General features: G+C 37.3%; 1 protein-coding gene across 3 annotated transcripts in view; it reads right to left on the reverse strand.

The window, feature by feature from the left end:
* The window catches only part of MCM9 (minichromosome maintenance 9 homologous recombination repair factor), a 119,803-nt gene that overhangs the window by 25,322 nt on the left and 76,444 nt on the right, over nucleotides 1-18,037 (reverse strand). For all 3 annotated transcript variants that reach the window (XM_008007218.3, XM_038000975.2, XM_008007217.3), the window contains one exon: nucleotides 12,553-12,727. In XM_008007218.3, the coding sequence (XP_008005409.3) occupies nucleotides 12,553-12,727 (175 nt within the window). The remainder of the gene's footprint in view (nucleotides 1-12,552; nucleotides 12,728-18,037) is intronic.

The following is an 18,037-nucleotide window of genomic DNA, read 5'->3' on the forward strand; positions in this document are numbered from 1 at the left end:
GATCCAGTGGTTTGCACTACTTCTTAAGGGAGATTATAATTCTAATCAAAACTCCTTCACAAATCAGTCAAACGTTAGTCACTTGAGACATGAGAAAAAGAGAAAGAAAGCAAAGGCAGATATATTCAAGAGTTCCTGAAAATGATATGGCAAGGTACCAAACGTCTCAAAGGAAAACCTGAAGTGGTTAGAGAGGCAGGGCCCCAGAATATCTAGATGATGATGACTCAGTGAAGGATTCTTATTGTAGGAGGAGAAGTACATAAGATTTTTCTTAACAGATTCAGAGTATTTTATTTTGGTAGAATTCATAATTAAAGTGTTCCCTTTGCACAATTAACCCTCTTATCTGTTATTAATTAACTTCACGGCATGCTATAAGTCTCTAGAGACATTTTCTCAAGAGTTTTGCATTTGGCAGTTAACTGTACACTTTGCATCAGGAAGATTAACTGGCCTCTAATTAGGGGTAATGAACTTAAGATTCTGAAAACTGCTAGCCAAAAAAGTTGGATGAACTACTGTGGAGGCTCATCCAACTTATTCTTAATTGTAGAGTGAGCCAGAGTGAGTGTTATGAAAAATGAACACGAGTTAACATGGAACTTTTAGAGTGTTTTCATTGGTTCCCACCACCAAACAGATGATAGATATACAATTGTAACTAGGGATACACATAACTGCTGACCCCCAAAAAAGCCAACATGTACTATTCTTGTACCTTTTTGCAAGTGGTATGTCAAAAGCAAAGTTAAAAAATAAAAAAACTTTAAAAGGACAACTTAAATGGAAGAAAACAGATCATGTACTTGGTGACAGCTATGATCTTGGCAGAAACTGTAAAGACTACTACAGAGCCTGAACTAGAGTCTTCATCTCAATAGGTACACAAGACTAAGTACCGTCTTTAAAAGCTCGCCATCCTTTTAGCCTGTCTCTTTGACACCCGCTGAGCTCAAGACTTTTCTCATGAAGAGTTACCTCCTATATAGACTGACTGACCAGACTGTTCTGTTTGTCTAAACAATTGTTTCCCAGCACTGACAGACTCTTGTTCTATGACCTGTTCTTTAGTATATTTCTTAACTGATCCTTTGTCTTCGTTACAGTTCTGGACAGGCCAAACACTGGAATGTCCCTCAAGCACATAACCCCACAATTCCTTCTGTGTAAACTGCCATACAGGAACAGCTGCCCACAGCAGGGATTGACACCTGATCCAAGAGGAGCCAATCCATAAACTGGCCAGGAACCTAGAGCTGCTCTTGCATAAATCTTTAAATATGGATGACTGTATTTTACTGGGTCTCTCTAGAGGGCATCTGAAATGGAGACAGGAAGGAGAACTCATCTACTAAGACGAGCTGAATAAGCCTAAAAGACCCGCAAACACACACACACACAAATTAGCAACAGAAAGTATCTGAGTCATAATAACGAGAGAACAGGTTTGAAGATGAATAAACTTCTGATGCTGTGGTGGCAATGAGATAATACAGCAGCTAATATACATCTACTTTAAACAAACTCCCGTTCCCCCAAATTATGTTACAGTAGAACAGTAGTTATGGAGAGTTCAGTAATATGCTTAGCTAATAAGTTGTGAAGCTGGAACCGCCATATAGCCCAGACTAGCTCTGGACTCTCTGTCCTCAATTATTACAGTAATTCTGTCTATGCCCAGTGTATTCTTGCGGTCACTAAAAAAGCGGGGGAGCTCTTTTTAAAAAAAATTTTTTGGTCGTTTTTTACTTTATTTTTTCAATTCCACTGGAGAAGGGGGAGAACTCTTGATGTTGTTTCCTGAACTTTTTCTATGTCTAGCACAGGATGTTCAATATTTCATAATAAAATATAAAACCATATTTTATGTACATAGTCTACAATAAACCATCCTACAGCTGAATTTGTAGGCCAGCTCATGATTTGCAACCTCTCACTGGTGGCAAAGGTTAACCTTAAAGGTTGTCTATTTACTCAATGGATGACTGAATTTTTTATAGAATTTTTTTCTAGTCTAAACCTGAAGGCCTCTATAACCCTAGAGGCAACGTACCTGATCTTTAGGCAGCGCTAACCATTACTAAAGTCTTCCTTGTACTAATTTTAAATATGCTTCCCTGAACCTTCCAGCCATTGATTCTAAAGGATATGAACAAATCTAATTCCATTTCTTATTTGAGCTCTTCAAAACAATTGTAGACAACCACCTCTCCAATTACTTTTCCTAGATGTGGTTCAGAAATAACATGAGTAATATATTAAAAACATATAAAATATACAATAAAAGTCAACATTAAGAGTTAAACAATATAAAAAAGAATAACTTTAAAAAATGAAATGTTGATTTCTAGGTTCCCATATGATAATGGCAGCTACTTATAGCCATACTTCAACATACCCTCCAAAGACCTTATGGATAAACAAAGCAAGTAAATAAACCCACAAAACAAAACTCGTCAAACTAAAAACTAACAAAGAAAGTGAAGAATACTACAAACTTCAGTTTATATATAAACAGAGAAACAAACACCAGAAACCACCAAAGCTAACTCTAGAGCCCTTTCTGGAGTGGAAAGATCAGTGGAGACTAAGTGAAAAGAAGAGAAACCAATGGGGACCTCATGCTGGAGAACACTGATAAAATGCCAGGAAGAGGAGAGAATCCCATGCAGAGTGGGGAAATACTGAGAACAGGTTTCAGACCTTGTGAATCAAAATCATCAACTACTGGAGAATAGAAAGAGGGGCCTGAAAGTTCCTGGGACCAGGGTTGGCAGTCACGGGAAGGATCCTGGAGTAGATAGAGGAGACCTGCAAGGGACAAGAGTCACCTGGAGTCTTGGGGATCAGGGGAAGAAGGAGGCAAGCAGTGGATATTAAACATCCTATAGAAACAAATAAGAATCACAAAACAGACAAATCAATCATCTCCTTATGAAAAACACTATTAAGTAAAATGCACTTAACTGAGATTCCTCTGAACTCAGAGGAATTAGTACACCATCCAATGTCACCATCACCTTAATAGAATACCTAATAATAATGATTCAGAAAAAGATAAGACATTTTAAAATGAATGGAAATAACATGCAGCTCCATAAAACTACTACAAGAATAAAAATACTTCAGTTGATAAAACCCTCATCTCCCTACCCCACCCAATAAACCCCGCAAAGCAAAGGAAATCTGTAACACAGTGCCCTGATTTGAATATCCTTAAGCAAACATTTGCAAATACGAAAAACCATCCCAAATCAGAAATTCAAAAATTCACAATATAAAAGCACAAAAAAGCAGAAGATGTATATCCAGAGATGATAAAACTGAAGAAAGAAATGGATATAGGGGGAGGAAGATGAAATAATCTCAGAAATGAACATCTAATTACGGCAGAAACAGAGAATCAAACACTGCATGTTCTCACTTATAAGTGAGAGCTAAATAATGGGTAGACATGTTCATAAAGATGGAAACAACAAACACTGAGAATTCCAAAACTGGGGAGTAAAGGACATGGACAAGGTTTGAAAACTACCTACTGGGGACTATGTTCACTATTTGGGTGATAGGTTCAACAGAAGCCCAAACCCCCCCATTACGTAATATACCCATGTAACAAACCTGCTCATGTACCCTATGAATCTTCAAAACAAAAACAAAAACAAAAAAGAAATTAACATTTGAATCTAAGGTATCTAAGAAAGGACCGACAGGACTGAAAATATAATAAAGGGTGCTAAGGAGAGGAATAAAAATAGCCAAGAGAATAAAACAAAATACAGAAGAACTAAGAAGTTTAAGGAAAAAAAATTGTTGCTGCAGAGCCTAGGAAAAATTCTAACAAATAAATAATTATAGCTTCTGAAAAATAAAAACAAAACAAAGAACTGAACTACAGTGTCAAACAATCATTCAATAAAAATTTCCAGGGATAAAATAATACATGTCAAAGGCTCGCTCATATCTAGAAAAACTGACCAGGAATAATCAACTGAGACATAGTCTAGTAAAAATATTATACTTTAAAGATAAAGAAAAAACCCTCTGGGCCTTCAGGCAAAAAAACTAAATCACCTATAAAGCAAATGATATCAGAACGGCATCAGATTTGTCAATAGCAACATAGAAAGCAAGACTTTAGGAAAGAAAGTGTAAGCCAGAGTCTTTATATCCAGCCAAGCTGTCTTTCATTTTTCAAGTGTCAATGCTATGAAAAATGATTTGAAACATGCAAAAATTCAAGACAATAATCAGGAGCCCCTCATAAGGTATCTGCTAGAGGATGGGCTTCATTCAACCAAGAGATGATGATGATGCCCTGGCCCTCACAAAAAGACGGATGGTGAAGCACTTTATTTTAGATAGACCAGAGCAAAACAAAGCATAAAAGTGGAAGAATGGTAGTAAGTAAATGCTATTTGTTCTGACAAAGTACAAATAATACAACTATTTATTTCAATGAAGAGAAGAAGGGAGAAAGGGAAAAGTAGAATAAGTTCACTGACATGGCTAATAGTCTGGAGTCATACGATATTATTTAAAGTTCCCAAGTGAGGAGAAATGGGGCTGTTAAAACATAAGTCCTAGAATAGGAGTTGTCAAACTACAGTCCAAGTGCAGCCCACAATCTGCTACAATAAATAAAAATTTATTGGAACACAGCCACTCCCATCTGTTTACATATTACGGCTTCTCTTGTTTACATCACAGACATATTGATGCAGTTATACTGTCTACATCAGCAGAGGTGAGTAGCTGCAACAGAGTTTGGCCCACAGTCTAAACTACTTGCTATGCTAACCTCTATAGAAAAAGTCTGCCAAACCCTAACCTATAATAAAAATGCAAGGAGGCGCGGTGGCTCCCTCCTGTAATCCTAGCACTTTGGGAGGCTGAGGCGGGCAGATTGCCTGAGCTCAGGAGTTTGAGACCAGCCTGCGCAACATGGTGAAACCTCATCTCTACTAAAATACAAAAACTTAGCCAGGCATGGCGGCGTGCACCTGTAGTCCTAGCTTCAGGAGGCTGGGACAGGACAATTGCTTGAACCTGGGAGGAGCAGGTTGCAGTCAGCCAAGACTGTGCTACTGCAACTCCAGCCTGGGCGACAGAGCGAGACTTTGTTTCAGGAAAAAAAAAAAAAAAAAAAAAAGCAAACCTTCCTAAATGCAAAGAAAACTGAACACAGTACGTTTTTAAAAAATAAAACCGTTGACACTAAGCATATTGATTATACCAATAAATGTAAGTCTGCTTATCTAACACATTAAAAGGAAAAGATTTTTCAGTTGTTCATAAATCTAAGCCCAATTCTATGCTGCATACAAAAGAACATATTGAAATCAAAAGGCTAAACATAAAGAAATGAGCAAAGATACATCAGACAGATATAAATATTATAAAATCCAGAGTTGTGATCTTGATATAGGCAAGGTAAAATTCAGGCCACAAAGCACTTAAGACAAAGAAGTACAAATGTTAAAGGCCAAAACAACTACCTTCATAAAGCAGAAACTACAAGAGATACAAAGAGAAATAAACAAAAGCCCAATAATAAGAGACTTTAACACGTCACTCTTGGTCTAAAATGCATCAAACAAACAAAAGGTAAGTAAGGCTATAGAAGACCAAAATAACATCACTTATAAGGTACAGTTTATGTGTGTGTGTATAACATATATATACTATACTCTCATTATAGAGAATATAATTCCTGAAGCATAAAAGGGCCACTATTAAATTGACCTTATATTGGGCCGCAAAGATAAAAACCTCATGAAGTTCCTTAAAGAAACAATACAAACAACATTCTCTGACCACAAGGGGATAAAACTAGAAATTATTCACATCAAAAAGTGGTCCTTCTACCTAGAGACTAAAAACTCGCTAAGCAACTCTTTGGGAGAAAGGGGATATGAACTAAAACTGCAGAATTTCTAAAACACGATAATAAGAATGCTACATATAATCATCTATGGGATACCATAGAAGCAGTGCCAAGGAGTATATGCAGTTTGCTATCTTTTGGATAAGAAAGAGAGGAGAGGCATACACAGGCACACATACCTATCCCCATGGGTTTTGCTTATTTTTGCAAAAAAAGAAACATAGGAAGGACAAATCAGAAACTAATGAATATCTATCAGGGATAGAAGAAAACAGAATGGAAGGGGTAGGGATATGAATGTGATTTCCTTCACATGTCTTTTTATACAGGTTTGACTTTGTTAAAACAAGTCATATTTTACAAATTCAGAAAATAAAATTAAATAAAAAAGGTAAAAACAGTAAATGCTATAAGTGAATGAAAACAGAAGTTTCAAAGACAACTTCTTAACTGTATATCAAATAAATAATATAACTACACAAAGAAAAGCATTCAAACTACTTTTGAACATGCATTTTAACAACATATAACCTCAGTGGTATATCTAAGCACAAAAAAGGACCGCAAAGAGGGCTTGAATATTACTTTTTTGTGATTATTGGTAATGGTGTTGACATAATATTTCAGAAACTATTTTGGAGATGCAAGTGCATTCAGAAATACAGAGAATCCTATAAACACCTTTACATACATATGAAATAAAATAATTTTGAAGAGTCGTAAGTATCTTCTGACCCAGGCCTAAGTTGACATACATGAACTCCGAGAATATCCCTATAAGAAGGGTGTTATTATTTTTGTATCAGAGATGACAGTTATCACCCACAATGTTAAAAAAAAGTAGTAACAGTGGCTGGAATTGATTCTAGGTCTCTCTAACACCAAAGCTCTTTCTACCATAATTGAACTATTTTTAACAAAAATATCAACAATTTAATTTTGCTTTACTTTAAATGAAGGGATATTCACTGTTGTTATTGTTGGTATTTGTTGTCCTGAGTGGCAACGGTGGCAGTTTAAAGCAGTGTTTGATCTCTTGGAAGCATCTGCTCCTCCTGGGGGTTCTTGTTTCAGGCCACATTCTCTGTATGGAAAACACAGAACCTAATAATCCAAGACAGAAGAGACTCAAATCCAGGTTGTATGACTGCTCTGTTTTTAAATAATATTTTAATTTTTTTTTAAGAGATGTTACTTTGCTGCCCAGCCTGGAATGCAGTGGCGTGATCATAGCTCATGGCAGCCTTGACCTCCTGGGTTCAAGGGCATCCTCAGCCTCTTGAGTAGCTGGGACTATGGCGCACACCACTGTACTCGGCTGTTTTTTTGTTTTTTGTATAGAGATAAGGGTCTCGCCATCTTGCTCAGGCTGGTCTTGAACTCCTAGGCTCAAGGGATCCTCTTCTCTCAGCCTCTCAAAGTGCTGGGATTACAGGCATGAGCCACTGCACCCAGCTTAAATTCTTGAACCATGTGAGAAATGTGAAGTCTGGTTGAAATTTTCAGGCCAGCATGTATTAGAAACATTACATTCCAAATCAAAAGCAGCTACTAGTAGATGCTAGTGAGCACATGGTGGTCCTGTTGTCCCTTGGAATAGGCTGGAAATTAACTGTTCAGTAAGATCAGAGGAGACCATAAGAACCCAAGGTCTGTTATTATAATTACAAAATGTCTTCACTAAACTGATCAAGAAAAAAGAAACCTTTTCAAGATGGAGAAATAAAAGGTACAAACCACTGAATAGAGTTAATTACATAATTATATGGTTATATAATGTTTGGGAACTAAATATCTTTTAAAATGCATGATAATAATAAAATTGTACAAATGTCTTTATGAACCCAGAAATTAGTTATGTGAGGTGAGGAACAAAATAGAATGCTAGTTTTACTATAATAACTAGAGGAGAACAAAGATCCTGTAATTCCTTTAATGCATTAAATAATTATAGTAATCTTTAAATGAAATCTATATGCTAAAATGCTCAGAAAACTAAAAATTCTTATGTAAATATAAAGAAATTGCAAGGCTAAAATACTGGTTGTGATCTATGCCATAGTTCAAGGAGGTATTAAATTCTAGATAGTAGCTAAGACAAAACAGAAAGAACCTTATATTGAAACTGTAAGAATACAAATTTTTGCACAGTAATACCACAACAACAATTCCTACCATGGTGTGGTGGTCTAAAAAAGCAGCTCTTGAGGAAACTACATTAAGTCAAAATACTCAAAGTGCTTCTCAGGCAAAACTCCTTTCAATATACAGTCATAGGTTGCTCAACACAAGGCTATGTTCTGAGAAATGCATCATGAGGCGATCTGTTCTGGTGCAAGCATCATAGAGTGTACTTAGACAAACCTGGAGAGTATAGCCCACTATACACCTAGGCCATATGGTAGAGCCTATTGCTCCGAGGCTACAAGCCTACACAGCATGTTACTGTACTGAATTCTGTAGGTGACTGTAACACAAAGGCATGTATTTGTGCATCTAAACATATCTAAACACAGTAAAAATAAGGTATTCTAATCTTATGAGACCACCATCATATATGTGGTCTATCACTGACCAAAATGTTATGTGGTACATAACTCTATACTACATGTTTGACAGACAGTTTAAAGGAGAAATAATGAAAACTTGACTATAAATATTAGTAGCAAAATAATTAAAGCTCAAGTCTCTCACCTGCTAGCTTTACAGCTTCATGTCTTCTCCTTTCCAATAGACAAAAAAAAAAAAAAAAAAAAAAAAATCCGATCTGAAGATTTATCCTTCAAATTATTTCCTTTGGAAGATGTCACTCCAATTAAAAAAAGGATTTTACTGATCATAAATGGTATCACCTCCCCAGGCACTATTATTACTTTATATAACCTTCCAAATGTAGGTCTACTATCCTGACCCCAAGCTTCAGCTGTGAACTTGCCACTCATATGCTGTTACCAAGCAGGGAAGAGATGAGTACGGGAAGAGTGAGTGTTTGGAAACTTTAATAGCAACTGGACAGAGTGAATTCATGTCTGTTGCATCTTGAATAAAATATATGGGTTTTTATATTTTTAAAATTAAGGGTCATGTGGCATAATTCACATATAGTAAAAATTATCTTTAAAAAATGCCCTTCTATAGTCATTCTCTTCCTCTAACCCCCAGCAGAAATTTCTGATTTTTCTCCTTACAGTTTAGCCTTTTGTAGCATTTCATATAAATGGAATAATAAACTATATAGCCTTTTGTACCTGTCATCTTTCACTTCACATAAGGCTTTTAAGATTCATCCATGTTGCTGATTCATGAGTGTATCAGTAGTTTGTTCCTTTATATTGCTAATAGTATTCCATGGTATGGGTGTATCAAGATTTACCTATCCATTCATCAGTCAATAAACTTCTGGGTTGTTTATATAATTTTGGATGAATATGAACAAAGCTGCTATAAACCATTTGGGTATAGGTCTTTTCGGGTGGGAAAACATATGAATATTCAAGTGTTCCAGCACAATTTAACAAAAACTATCCTTTCTCTGTTGAATTGTTCGACATCATTCTTGAAAATCAATTGACATTATCTGTGGGTCTATTTCTGGACCTTTATTCTCTTCCACTGAAAAGTCTATCCAATGTCACAATGTTTTGATAATTACAGCTTTATAGCAAATCTTAAAACAAAGTAAGTCCTCCAAATTTGTTCTGTTTCAAAGTCACTTTGGCTATTCTTTGCTTTTCTATATAAACTTTAAAAGCAGCCTGCTGATTTCTACAAAAAAGCTTGATGGGATGTTTTTGTTGTTGTTAATTTCAATAGGTTTTTGGGGAACAGGTGGTGTTTGGGATTTTGATTAGCATTGCACTGGGCTGGGCATGGTAGCTCATGCCTGTAATCAGTGCTCTGAAAGGCTGAGGCAGGTGGATCACTTGAGCCCAAGAGTTTCAGACCAGCCTGGGCAACAGAGCAAGACTCCACCTCTACAGAAAATAATAATATAAAAAAAATAGCCAGGCATAGTGGTGCATCCCAGTAATTCCCAGCTACTCAGGGGTGGGCTTGAGCCCAGGAGTTCAAGGCTGAAGTGAGCTATGATCGGGCTTCTGCACTCTACCTTGGGCAACAAAGTGAGACTGTGTCTCAAAAAAAATTTTTTTTAATGCAGTGATTCTACAGATCACTTTGGGGAGAACTTGCATCTTAACAATATTAAGTCTGATAGATGAAACTAGGTATATCTCTCCTTTTTTTCAAGTCCTTTTTTAATTTTCGTAATGTTTTGCAGTTTTTAATGTACAAATCTAGAATAGATTTTGCTAAATTTATCCTGAAATACTTCCTGTTTGGAGATGCTATTATAAATGTATATTTTATTTCAATTTCCATTTGTTCACTACTAGCAAACAGAAACTAATTTTTATACATTGACCTTGTAAGATTCACTTATTAGTTCTAGTAGCTTTTCTTAAATTATTTTGTTTTTCTAAGTAGATAATCATACCACATACAATACAGGTAGTTTTAACTTCTTCCTTTCTAGTGTGAATGTCTTTTATTTCTTTAAACTGACCATACTTCTAGTATAATACTGACCAGAAATGAGAAGAGCTGGTATCTTTAATTTGCTCCTAATATTCAGTAGAAAACACTGTCTTTACCATGAAGTATGAGATGCAGGTGTTTTTTGTTTTGTTTTGTTTTTTTGTTTTTTAGACAGAGGTCACCCGTCGCCCAGGCTGGAGCACAGTGGAGTGTGATCTTGGCTCACTGCAACCTCCTCCTCCCAGGTTCAAGGGATTCTCCTGCCTCAGCCTCCCGAGTTGCTGGGATTACAAGCACGTGTCACTACGTCCAAGTAATTTTTGTATTTTTAGTACAGAGGGGGTTTCACCATGTTGGCCAGGCTGGTCTCAAACTCCTGACCTCAGGTGATCCACCTGCCTGGGCCTCCCAGAGTGCTGGGATTACAGGAGTGAGTCATTATGCCCGCCCTCATGTAGGTTTTTCATAGACAGCATTTAAACAGGGACAGAAACTTCTAGTTTGCTGAGAACTTTTATTATGAATATTTAATTTCATCAAACACATTTTCTGTATCTATTGGGATATGCTTTTTGTTTTTTAGTCTAATACACTGATTGATCAAATGTTACACCAACCTTTCATTTCTGGGATGAGACCCACTTGGTTATAATGTATAACCCTTTTTATATAGTATTTAATTTACTGAAATATTTATATGTCACTGCTTTTTCATTTCACATTTTAATAATTCTTTTTTTCTTGTATTTTACAACAATATGTCTCTGATGGAGTAAAAAAAAGTCAAAACCAGTCCTTTACCACATAGAGTGGAAAAAGCATTTTTCCAGTACACAAAGTAGCTGTGGTTATGACAAACTGCCCAGGCTTTTGGTGCAATAACTGAACTGAATCAGCTATAGAATGTTGATTTTGGAACTTACAACATACTTACAGATAGCACAAAAAGCTCATTAAAATGGAGATATAATGAGACAAGTGTCTCTGAAGACACTTAATAAACTATACTTCTGATTTCTTCAAAGAGTTTAGAAGCAATAATTAAAGTATATTTTCTTATAACACTTCTATTGTGGATTTATCTATTTTTTCTCATAAAATTGTGAACACCTGAAGGACAATGTTCTATTCATCTCTGCACTTCTTAGAATCTAGCACAATGCCTGAAACATAGCAGGTTTTTAATGAGTATATATATTTAGTGAACGAACAAATGAATAGGTCTGATAGTTCTTTCTTATATCTTTTCTGGTGGGCTATATCCTACTCTCCCCCGTCCCTCTACCTCACTCCTCATTAATTTTTTTGTTAGAGTATACAAATAGATCTCATAGACTCTCTATATACCAGTGTCTGCCTGGCTCCCAAGTACTCACGACTATTTGAAGACACTGCTGGCAGCCCTACCTGTCTGATCAGTTGGCCTCACGTCCATAACAGCAGCATTAAGATGGAAACAGTTTTAGCCCTGTTACTGCTTGAATGACCTGGCAGTCTGTTTGGTGGCCAGCCTTTGTAGCCAGGTAAGTTTCCCATAACCACTTCAGTCCCTGTGTGAGATTTCTGTCTGAACCTGGCTTATTCTTTTCCTCTACTTTATGTGTAGCCAGGGACTCACGCAGCTCAATCCTGAGCCTCTTTGAGTCACAAAAGGCATTTCATCTTATGCTTACATTATTTACTATTTCGTTTTCCATATGCTGTAATCAACCTTCCATTAGGATTTATAAGGAGAATGCCGGAAACTATGATTTTTTTTTTTCTTTTTGAACTTTTCAAAATTCCTAACACAGTAATATATCCAGAGTACCACACACAATGTTTGTTGAATGAAAGAGAGAATGAGTTGAATCCTGCATTGAAAGTTCTGCATAAATCCCTTCCATTAGTTTAGTCAACCACATTTATACTTTACTTTTCCTTTTCTTTTTCCCAATAGCTCATTTTTATTTCCTCACACACTTGTATGGTCTAATAAGGAAAAACTGTAATGTGTGTCTTGAAGGGTGATAACTGATCATCCCAAAGAGGACCAAACATACCTTACAGCTCAACAAGGTTCACATTTTCCCCAAGCAAGTATTAAATAATCCCATTATTCCCATAGATTTTAAAGAAACTCTTACCCAGCCTTAGCAACACTTATGGTTTGTTGCTCCATTGCTTCATGGATACTGGTCCTATCGTGCTCTTTGAGGCTATTGAACTCATCAATACAGCAAAGGCCTGCATCTGCAAGAACTAATGCCCCAGCCTCCAAATTCCATTCTCCTGAGTCTTTTACAGCAGTTACCGTCAGACCTGAGGGAACAAGCAAGCCATGTCAACTTTTATTTTCAAAAGCATCACCTTGACTGGGCGCAGTGGCTCACACCTGTAACTCCAGCAATTTGGGAGGCCGAGGTGAGAGGATTTCTTGAACACAGGAGTTCGAGGCCTGCCTGGACAACATGGCGAAACCTTTTCTCTACAAAAAAATTTAAAAATTTGCTGGGCATGGTGGTATGTGCACCTGTAGTTCCAGCTACTCAGAAGGCTGAGGCGGGAGGATTGCTTGAGCCCAGGAGGTCAAGGCTGTAGTGAGCCGTATTAGAGCCACTACACTCCAGCCTGAGTGACAGAGCAAGATCTTGTCTTAAAAAAACAAAAAAGGCATATCTTAACCTTTGAAAGGAAAGAGATGCCTACATTTTAAAGAGAAGGGCATAAAGACTTTTATTTGCAGTTACCCGAGAATGGATGGCATCAGGACAATCGCGTCACATATCTAGTCACTGGAAGGCCTCATAAGCTCCTATGCTCTAAAAATCTAAGTTGTGTTCTCCAGTATTTTGTAGCAACCAGAAGTTCCCAAATTTTCTGTCTCTCCTTGTAGGTGCTCTGATCGAGTGGTCTAAACTTTTGGAAGGGGCAAACAGATCTCCAGAGACCTTATGACAGAGGTTGTGTACTACACGCTGTTTACAGAAAAGGGTGCAGTGATAGAGAATAGTAATTATTACATTCCAATGATGAAAATGAAAAGCTTGCTTCCAGTTACAATATGAGGGAAGGGATTATCTTCATATGTCTTATTGATTTTTATTTGTCCTGATACCAGTTAATAAAGCAGAATGGTCAAAAGCAAAGGCTTTGGAGTCAACAATACTTGATTTGAATACTAGAGCTGTCATTCTAGCTGTTGAATTATAGGCAAGTTTCCTAATATATACAAGGCTGACTTTATTAATCTGCAAAAGAGGATAACAATAGAAAATATCTTGGAGATTCTTGGATATTTAAATAAAATGTAACTAAAGCTCATTAAAAGGTATATGAAACATGAGTACGTTAAGAATAACTATTGCTGATAAAAATGGATAAACTTCTGTCCAGACTGACCAAACCAAAAAAAAAAAAGAGGAGACACAAGTTACAAATATCAGGAATGAAAGCGGGGACATAACTATAGATTCTACAATGAACTAACAATAAGGAAATACTATGAATAACTATGCCACACATTTGATAACTTAGACAAAACAGTCAGATTTTTTTGAAATATGCAGTTTATCTAAAAAGGAACAGATAACTTCCATAATCCTTTGTTTTCAAAATTAAATATTTAAAAACCTTCCAACACAGAAATCAGCAGTCTGAGATGGCTTCATAGTGAATTCAACCAAATATTTGAGAAAGAAATAATGTCAATGCAACAGAAATTTTTCAATAATATAGAAGAGTAAACACTTCCCAACTCATTTAATGAACTCAGACTTATCACACTAATTGTCATGATAATTGAATTATCATACTAAACTAGGCAAAGACATATTATAAGAAACCTATAGATTAGTACCTCTAATATGGATGTGAAAATCCTCAACAAAATACAAGTGAATCAAATCCAACAATATATAAAAGGACAATAGATTATAGCCAAGTGAGGATTATCCCAGGAATGCAAGGTGCAGTTAACATTCAAAAATTAATCAGTGTAATTTGCCATGTCAATAAGCTAACGAAGAAAGAGCATACGATTGCTTCAACAGATACAGAAAACACATTTCACAAAACTCAACAATCATTTGTGATAAAACCCTAAAAAATTACGAACGGAAGATAATTTCTTCAACTTGATAAAGGATATTTACAATAATCCTACATTTAACATACCTAATGATAAAAGACTGAATGTTTCCTCATCTCCTACAAAGATCAGAAAAAGGCAAGAAGATTTTCTCTTATCACTATTAATCAAAATCATGCTAGAGGTTCTAGCCACTATGAAATAAGGCAAGGAAAAAAAATAAATAACATACAGACTGAAAAGAAAAAAAAACTGTTTAAATTTGCAGACAATATGATTACACAGAAAATCCCAAATAATCTACTTAAAACCAACTAGACCTAGTAAATGAGAGTGGCAAGGTTGCAGGATACAAGTCAACATATGGAATATCTGGGTATAAGTCTTACAAAATATATGCAAGAATCTGTATGCAAAACTACAAAACTCTGATAGAGGAAATCATGACAACCAAACTGAGAGATGGAATAAACTCTATTTTCAAGATGTCAAATCTTCCCAAACTGTTCTGCAGTTAAATGCAATTACAAGCAAAATCCCAGCATGATTTTTAAAATAATAAAGTGACAAGGTGATTCTATGATTTATACAGAGAAGCAAAGGAAATAGAAGAGCCAAACCAAAAAACAAGCTTGGAGATCTCACATGACATACAACAAAGCTACAGTAATCAAATCAGTATGGTACTGGAAAAAGGTTAAGCAGATAGAACACTGGAACAGAACAGAATCCAAAAGTTGTCCCACACATAGAAGGTCAAGTGATTTTTTATAAAAATAAAAAGGCAATTCAATGGGGAAAAGATAATCTGTTCAACAAATGGTACTGGAATAACTAAGTATCTTTATGCAAGAAGAAAAAATGAATCTTGACCATACCTCACATGTAATATAAAAATTAATCCAAAATTAATTTGATACCTAAATGTAAAATGTAAAACTATAAAGAAAGAAAGAAAACACAGGAGAAAATAGTTGTGAATTCTTTTGGTTTCCAGTCTAACATACAAGGAGCTTAGAAGTCACTACTTCAATCTAACAAGTAAAAAGCTAAACAAACTAATCAGTAACTTCTTAGACCTATCAGAGAAATGAGATCAGAGGACAAATTACTGCCCCAGAATTGAAGACGGTCAGGCAGATACAGAGAACCACAACTTGGCTGAGAAGAAATTCATGAGCATAGACTTTTAAGTAAGAAAAACAGGCAAGAACATTTGAATTATAATTAGCAAACTGCTAATGGTTCACAGTGGAAAAATCAAGAAGGACCCCGTCACAGGGAAACCCCTACATTTTCTGCAAGTTTTACCACTGAGAGCTCTACCAGCAACTCACAGCGAAGATGGGAGTAAAATCTACTCTTGCTTCTGGCAGAGAGAGGGAAAAGGAACCATTTAGAAATACACCAGAACTTCCTGTTCTTAACAAGGCCTGTCCTTAAAAAGGAACTATTTTACTAGAGCCTTATCTACCTAGAAGAAGGGCATTACCCACCTCCAAACCCTTCCAGTCATCTGGTACCACCCAAGGGGGTGAATATGTGAAAAACTGAGAAGCATTTGTGAAGTTCACAGCCCAGGGACACAAGCTCACTAAAAGGCTGAGACCTAATCACAGGACTACAGAATGCTTTCCATTCCCCAACACCTTATCACTGCAATACTAAAGGCATATTAACCACAATATTCCTTGTTCCTAGTACATCATGCCTACCTTTCAACAAAAAAATTGAAAGGCATACTAAAAGGCAGAAAACACAATTTGAAGAGACAGAACAAGCATCCAAATCAGATCTACATATGGCAGGGACACTGAAATAATCAAACTACGAATTTAAAACAACTATGATTAATATGCTAAGAGATCTAATGGAAAGAGTAGACAATATGAAAGAACAGATGGATAATGTAAGTAAAGACAGAAATTCTAATAAACAATAAAAAAGAAATACTAGAGATCAAAAACACTCTAACAAAGATAAAGAATGCCTTTAATGGGCTTATTAGCAGGCTGGACACATCTGAAGAAAGAATCTCTGAGCTTGAAGATATGCCAATTAAAACTTCCAAAACAAAAAAGAATGGAATATCCAAGAACCATGAGACAACTACAAAAGGTATGACATTCATGTGGTGGGAATAAAAGAATAACAATAAAGAGAGAAAGGGACGGAAGCAATAGGTGAAGCAATATTGTGAAACATCTCATTGAAATATTGTCAGACAGTAAATTAGAAATCCAGGGTGCTCAGAGAACACCAACAAAATAAATGCCCCCAAAAACCCTACACCCAAGCACATTCCATTCAAACTTCAGAAAATCAAAGATAAAAAAAAATCATAAAAGAAGCCAGAGGAAGAAAAACAGCTTACCTATAGAGCAGTGGTCCGCAGCCTTTCTGGCACCAGAGGCTGGTTTTGTGGAAGACAATTTTTCCACAGACCAGAGTGGAGATGGTTTAGGGATGATTCAAGAGCATTATATTTGTTGTGCACTTTATTTCTATTATCACATCATGTCACAGGATCCTTAGGATGTCGCTTTGCCAGCTGGAAACCCCTGTGGCTGGAGGCGCCTCTGCATGAGTTTTACTCACATTGGCTGGGCTTGTTCCACCCATTCAGCCCAGCAGGCTGCACTCAGCTCACACTACCACCGGCCCGGATCTCATGTCTGCCAATGGCAAGCCAGGCATGGGGCGCCACAGGTGTGTCAGTGAATGAGCGTGGTGTCCAGCCACTGTGCACAGCCAGGTGGGCCAGCTGTGGCGGAGCAGGCAGCTCCAGGTACAGGTTCCACGTGAGGCTGCAGCTGGACCAGATGTACCGTAAGCGGCTTCTACTGCAGGCACCAGCGTCTGAACAAAGGGAACGTGATGGTGCCCAAACGCTCAGAGACACCAGGAACTGCAGAGCCCCAAAGAGGGTGTTAAAGCATGTCACAGCCCTGGCTCAGGGAGCCCAGTGTTTGGGCACCAGAAGGGCTGCAGCTCTTCACTCCTTCTGGTCACCCACAATATGGCGAGTGGGGGACGTGTTTCAGTTCCGTTTGCGTTAAAGCTCTTTCAGTCCCAACATTCAACAGGTCCTGCATTCTTGTTTCATGTCCAGGAAGCATGAGGTACACAGACAACTGGGGGGTGAGCAAGTGGAGAGGAGCTTCACTGAGTGACCGAACAGCTCTCAGGAGACCCGAAGTGGGTAGCTCTTTTCCACAGGCAGGTTGTACTGACAAGTGTCCAGCACTCAGCAGAGCGGAGACCTGTAGTGGGTAGCTCCTTTCTGCAGGCAGGTTGACCTGATGAGTGTGTGCATCTGGCTCAGTCTGGGGTTTTCATGGGCTCAGAAGAGAGGAAGTGCATGCTGACTGGTCCACGGGTGGACCTGGAAAAAGCACCCTAAGTTCTCACTTCAGGTTGTGGCCTCTATCCAGAACTGGCAGCCTGGCCGTCAGGCTTCAGGCTATCCCTGGCTTGAAGGTGGGGCTTCACCAGGGACCCATCCCTTCCTGCCTAGGAATGAATCTGTCTGCCTCCCGCCA

Source organism: Chlorocebus sabaeus, chromosome 13, assembly GCF_047675955.1.
Source record: "Chlorocebus sabaeus isolate Y175 chromosome 13, mChlSab1.0.hap1, whole genome shotgun sequence".
Taxonomy (NCBI): domain Eukaryota; kingdom Metazoa; phylum Chordata; class Mammalia; order Primates; family Cercopithecidae; genus Chlorocebus; species Chlorocebus sabaeus.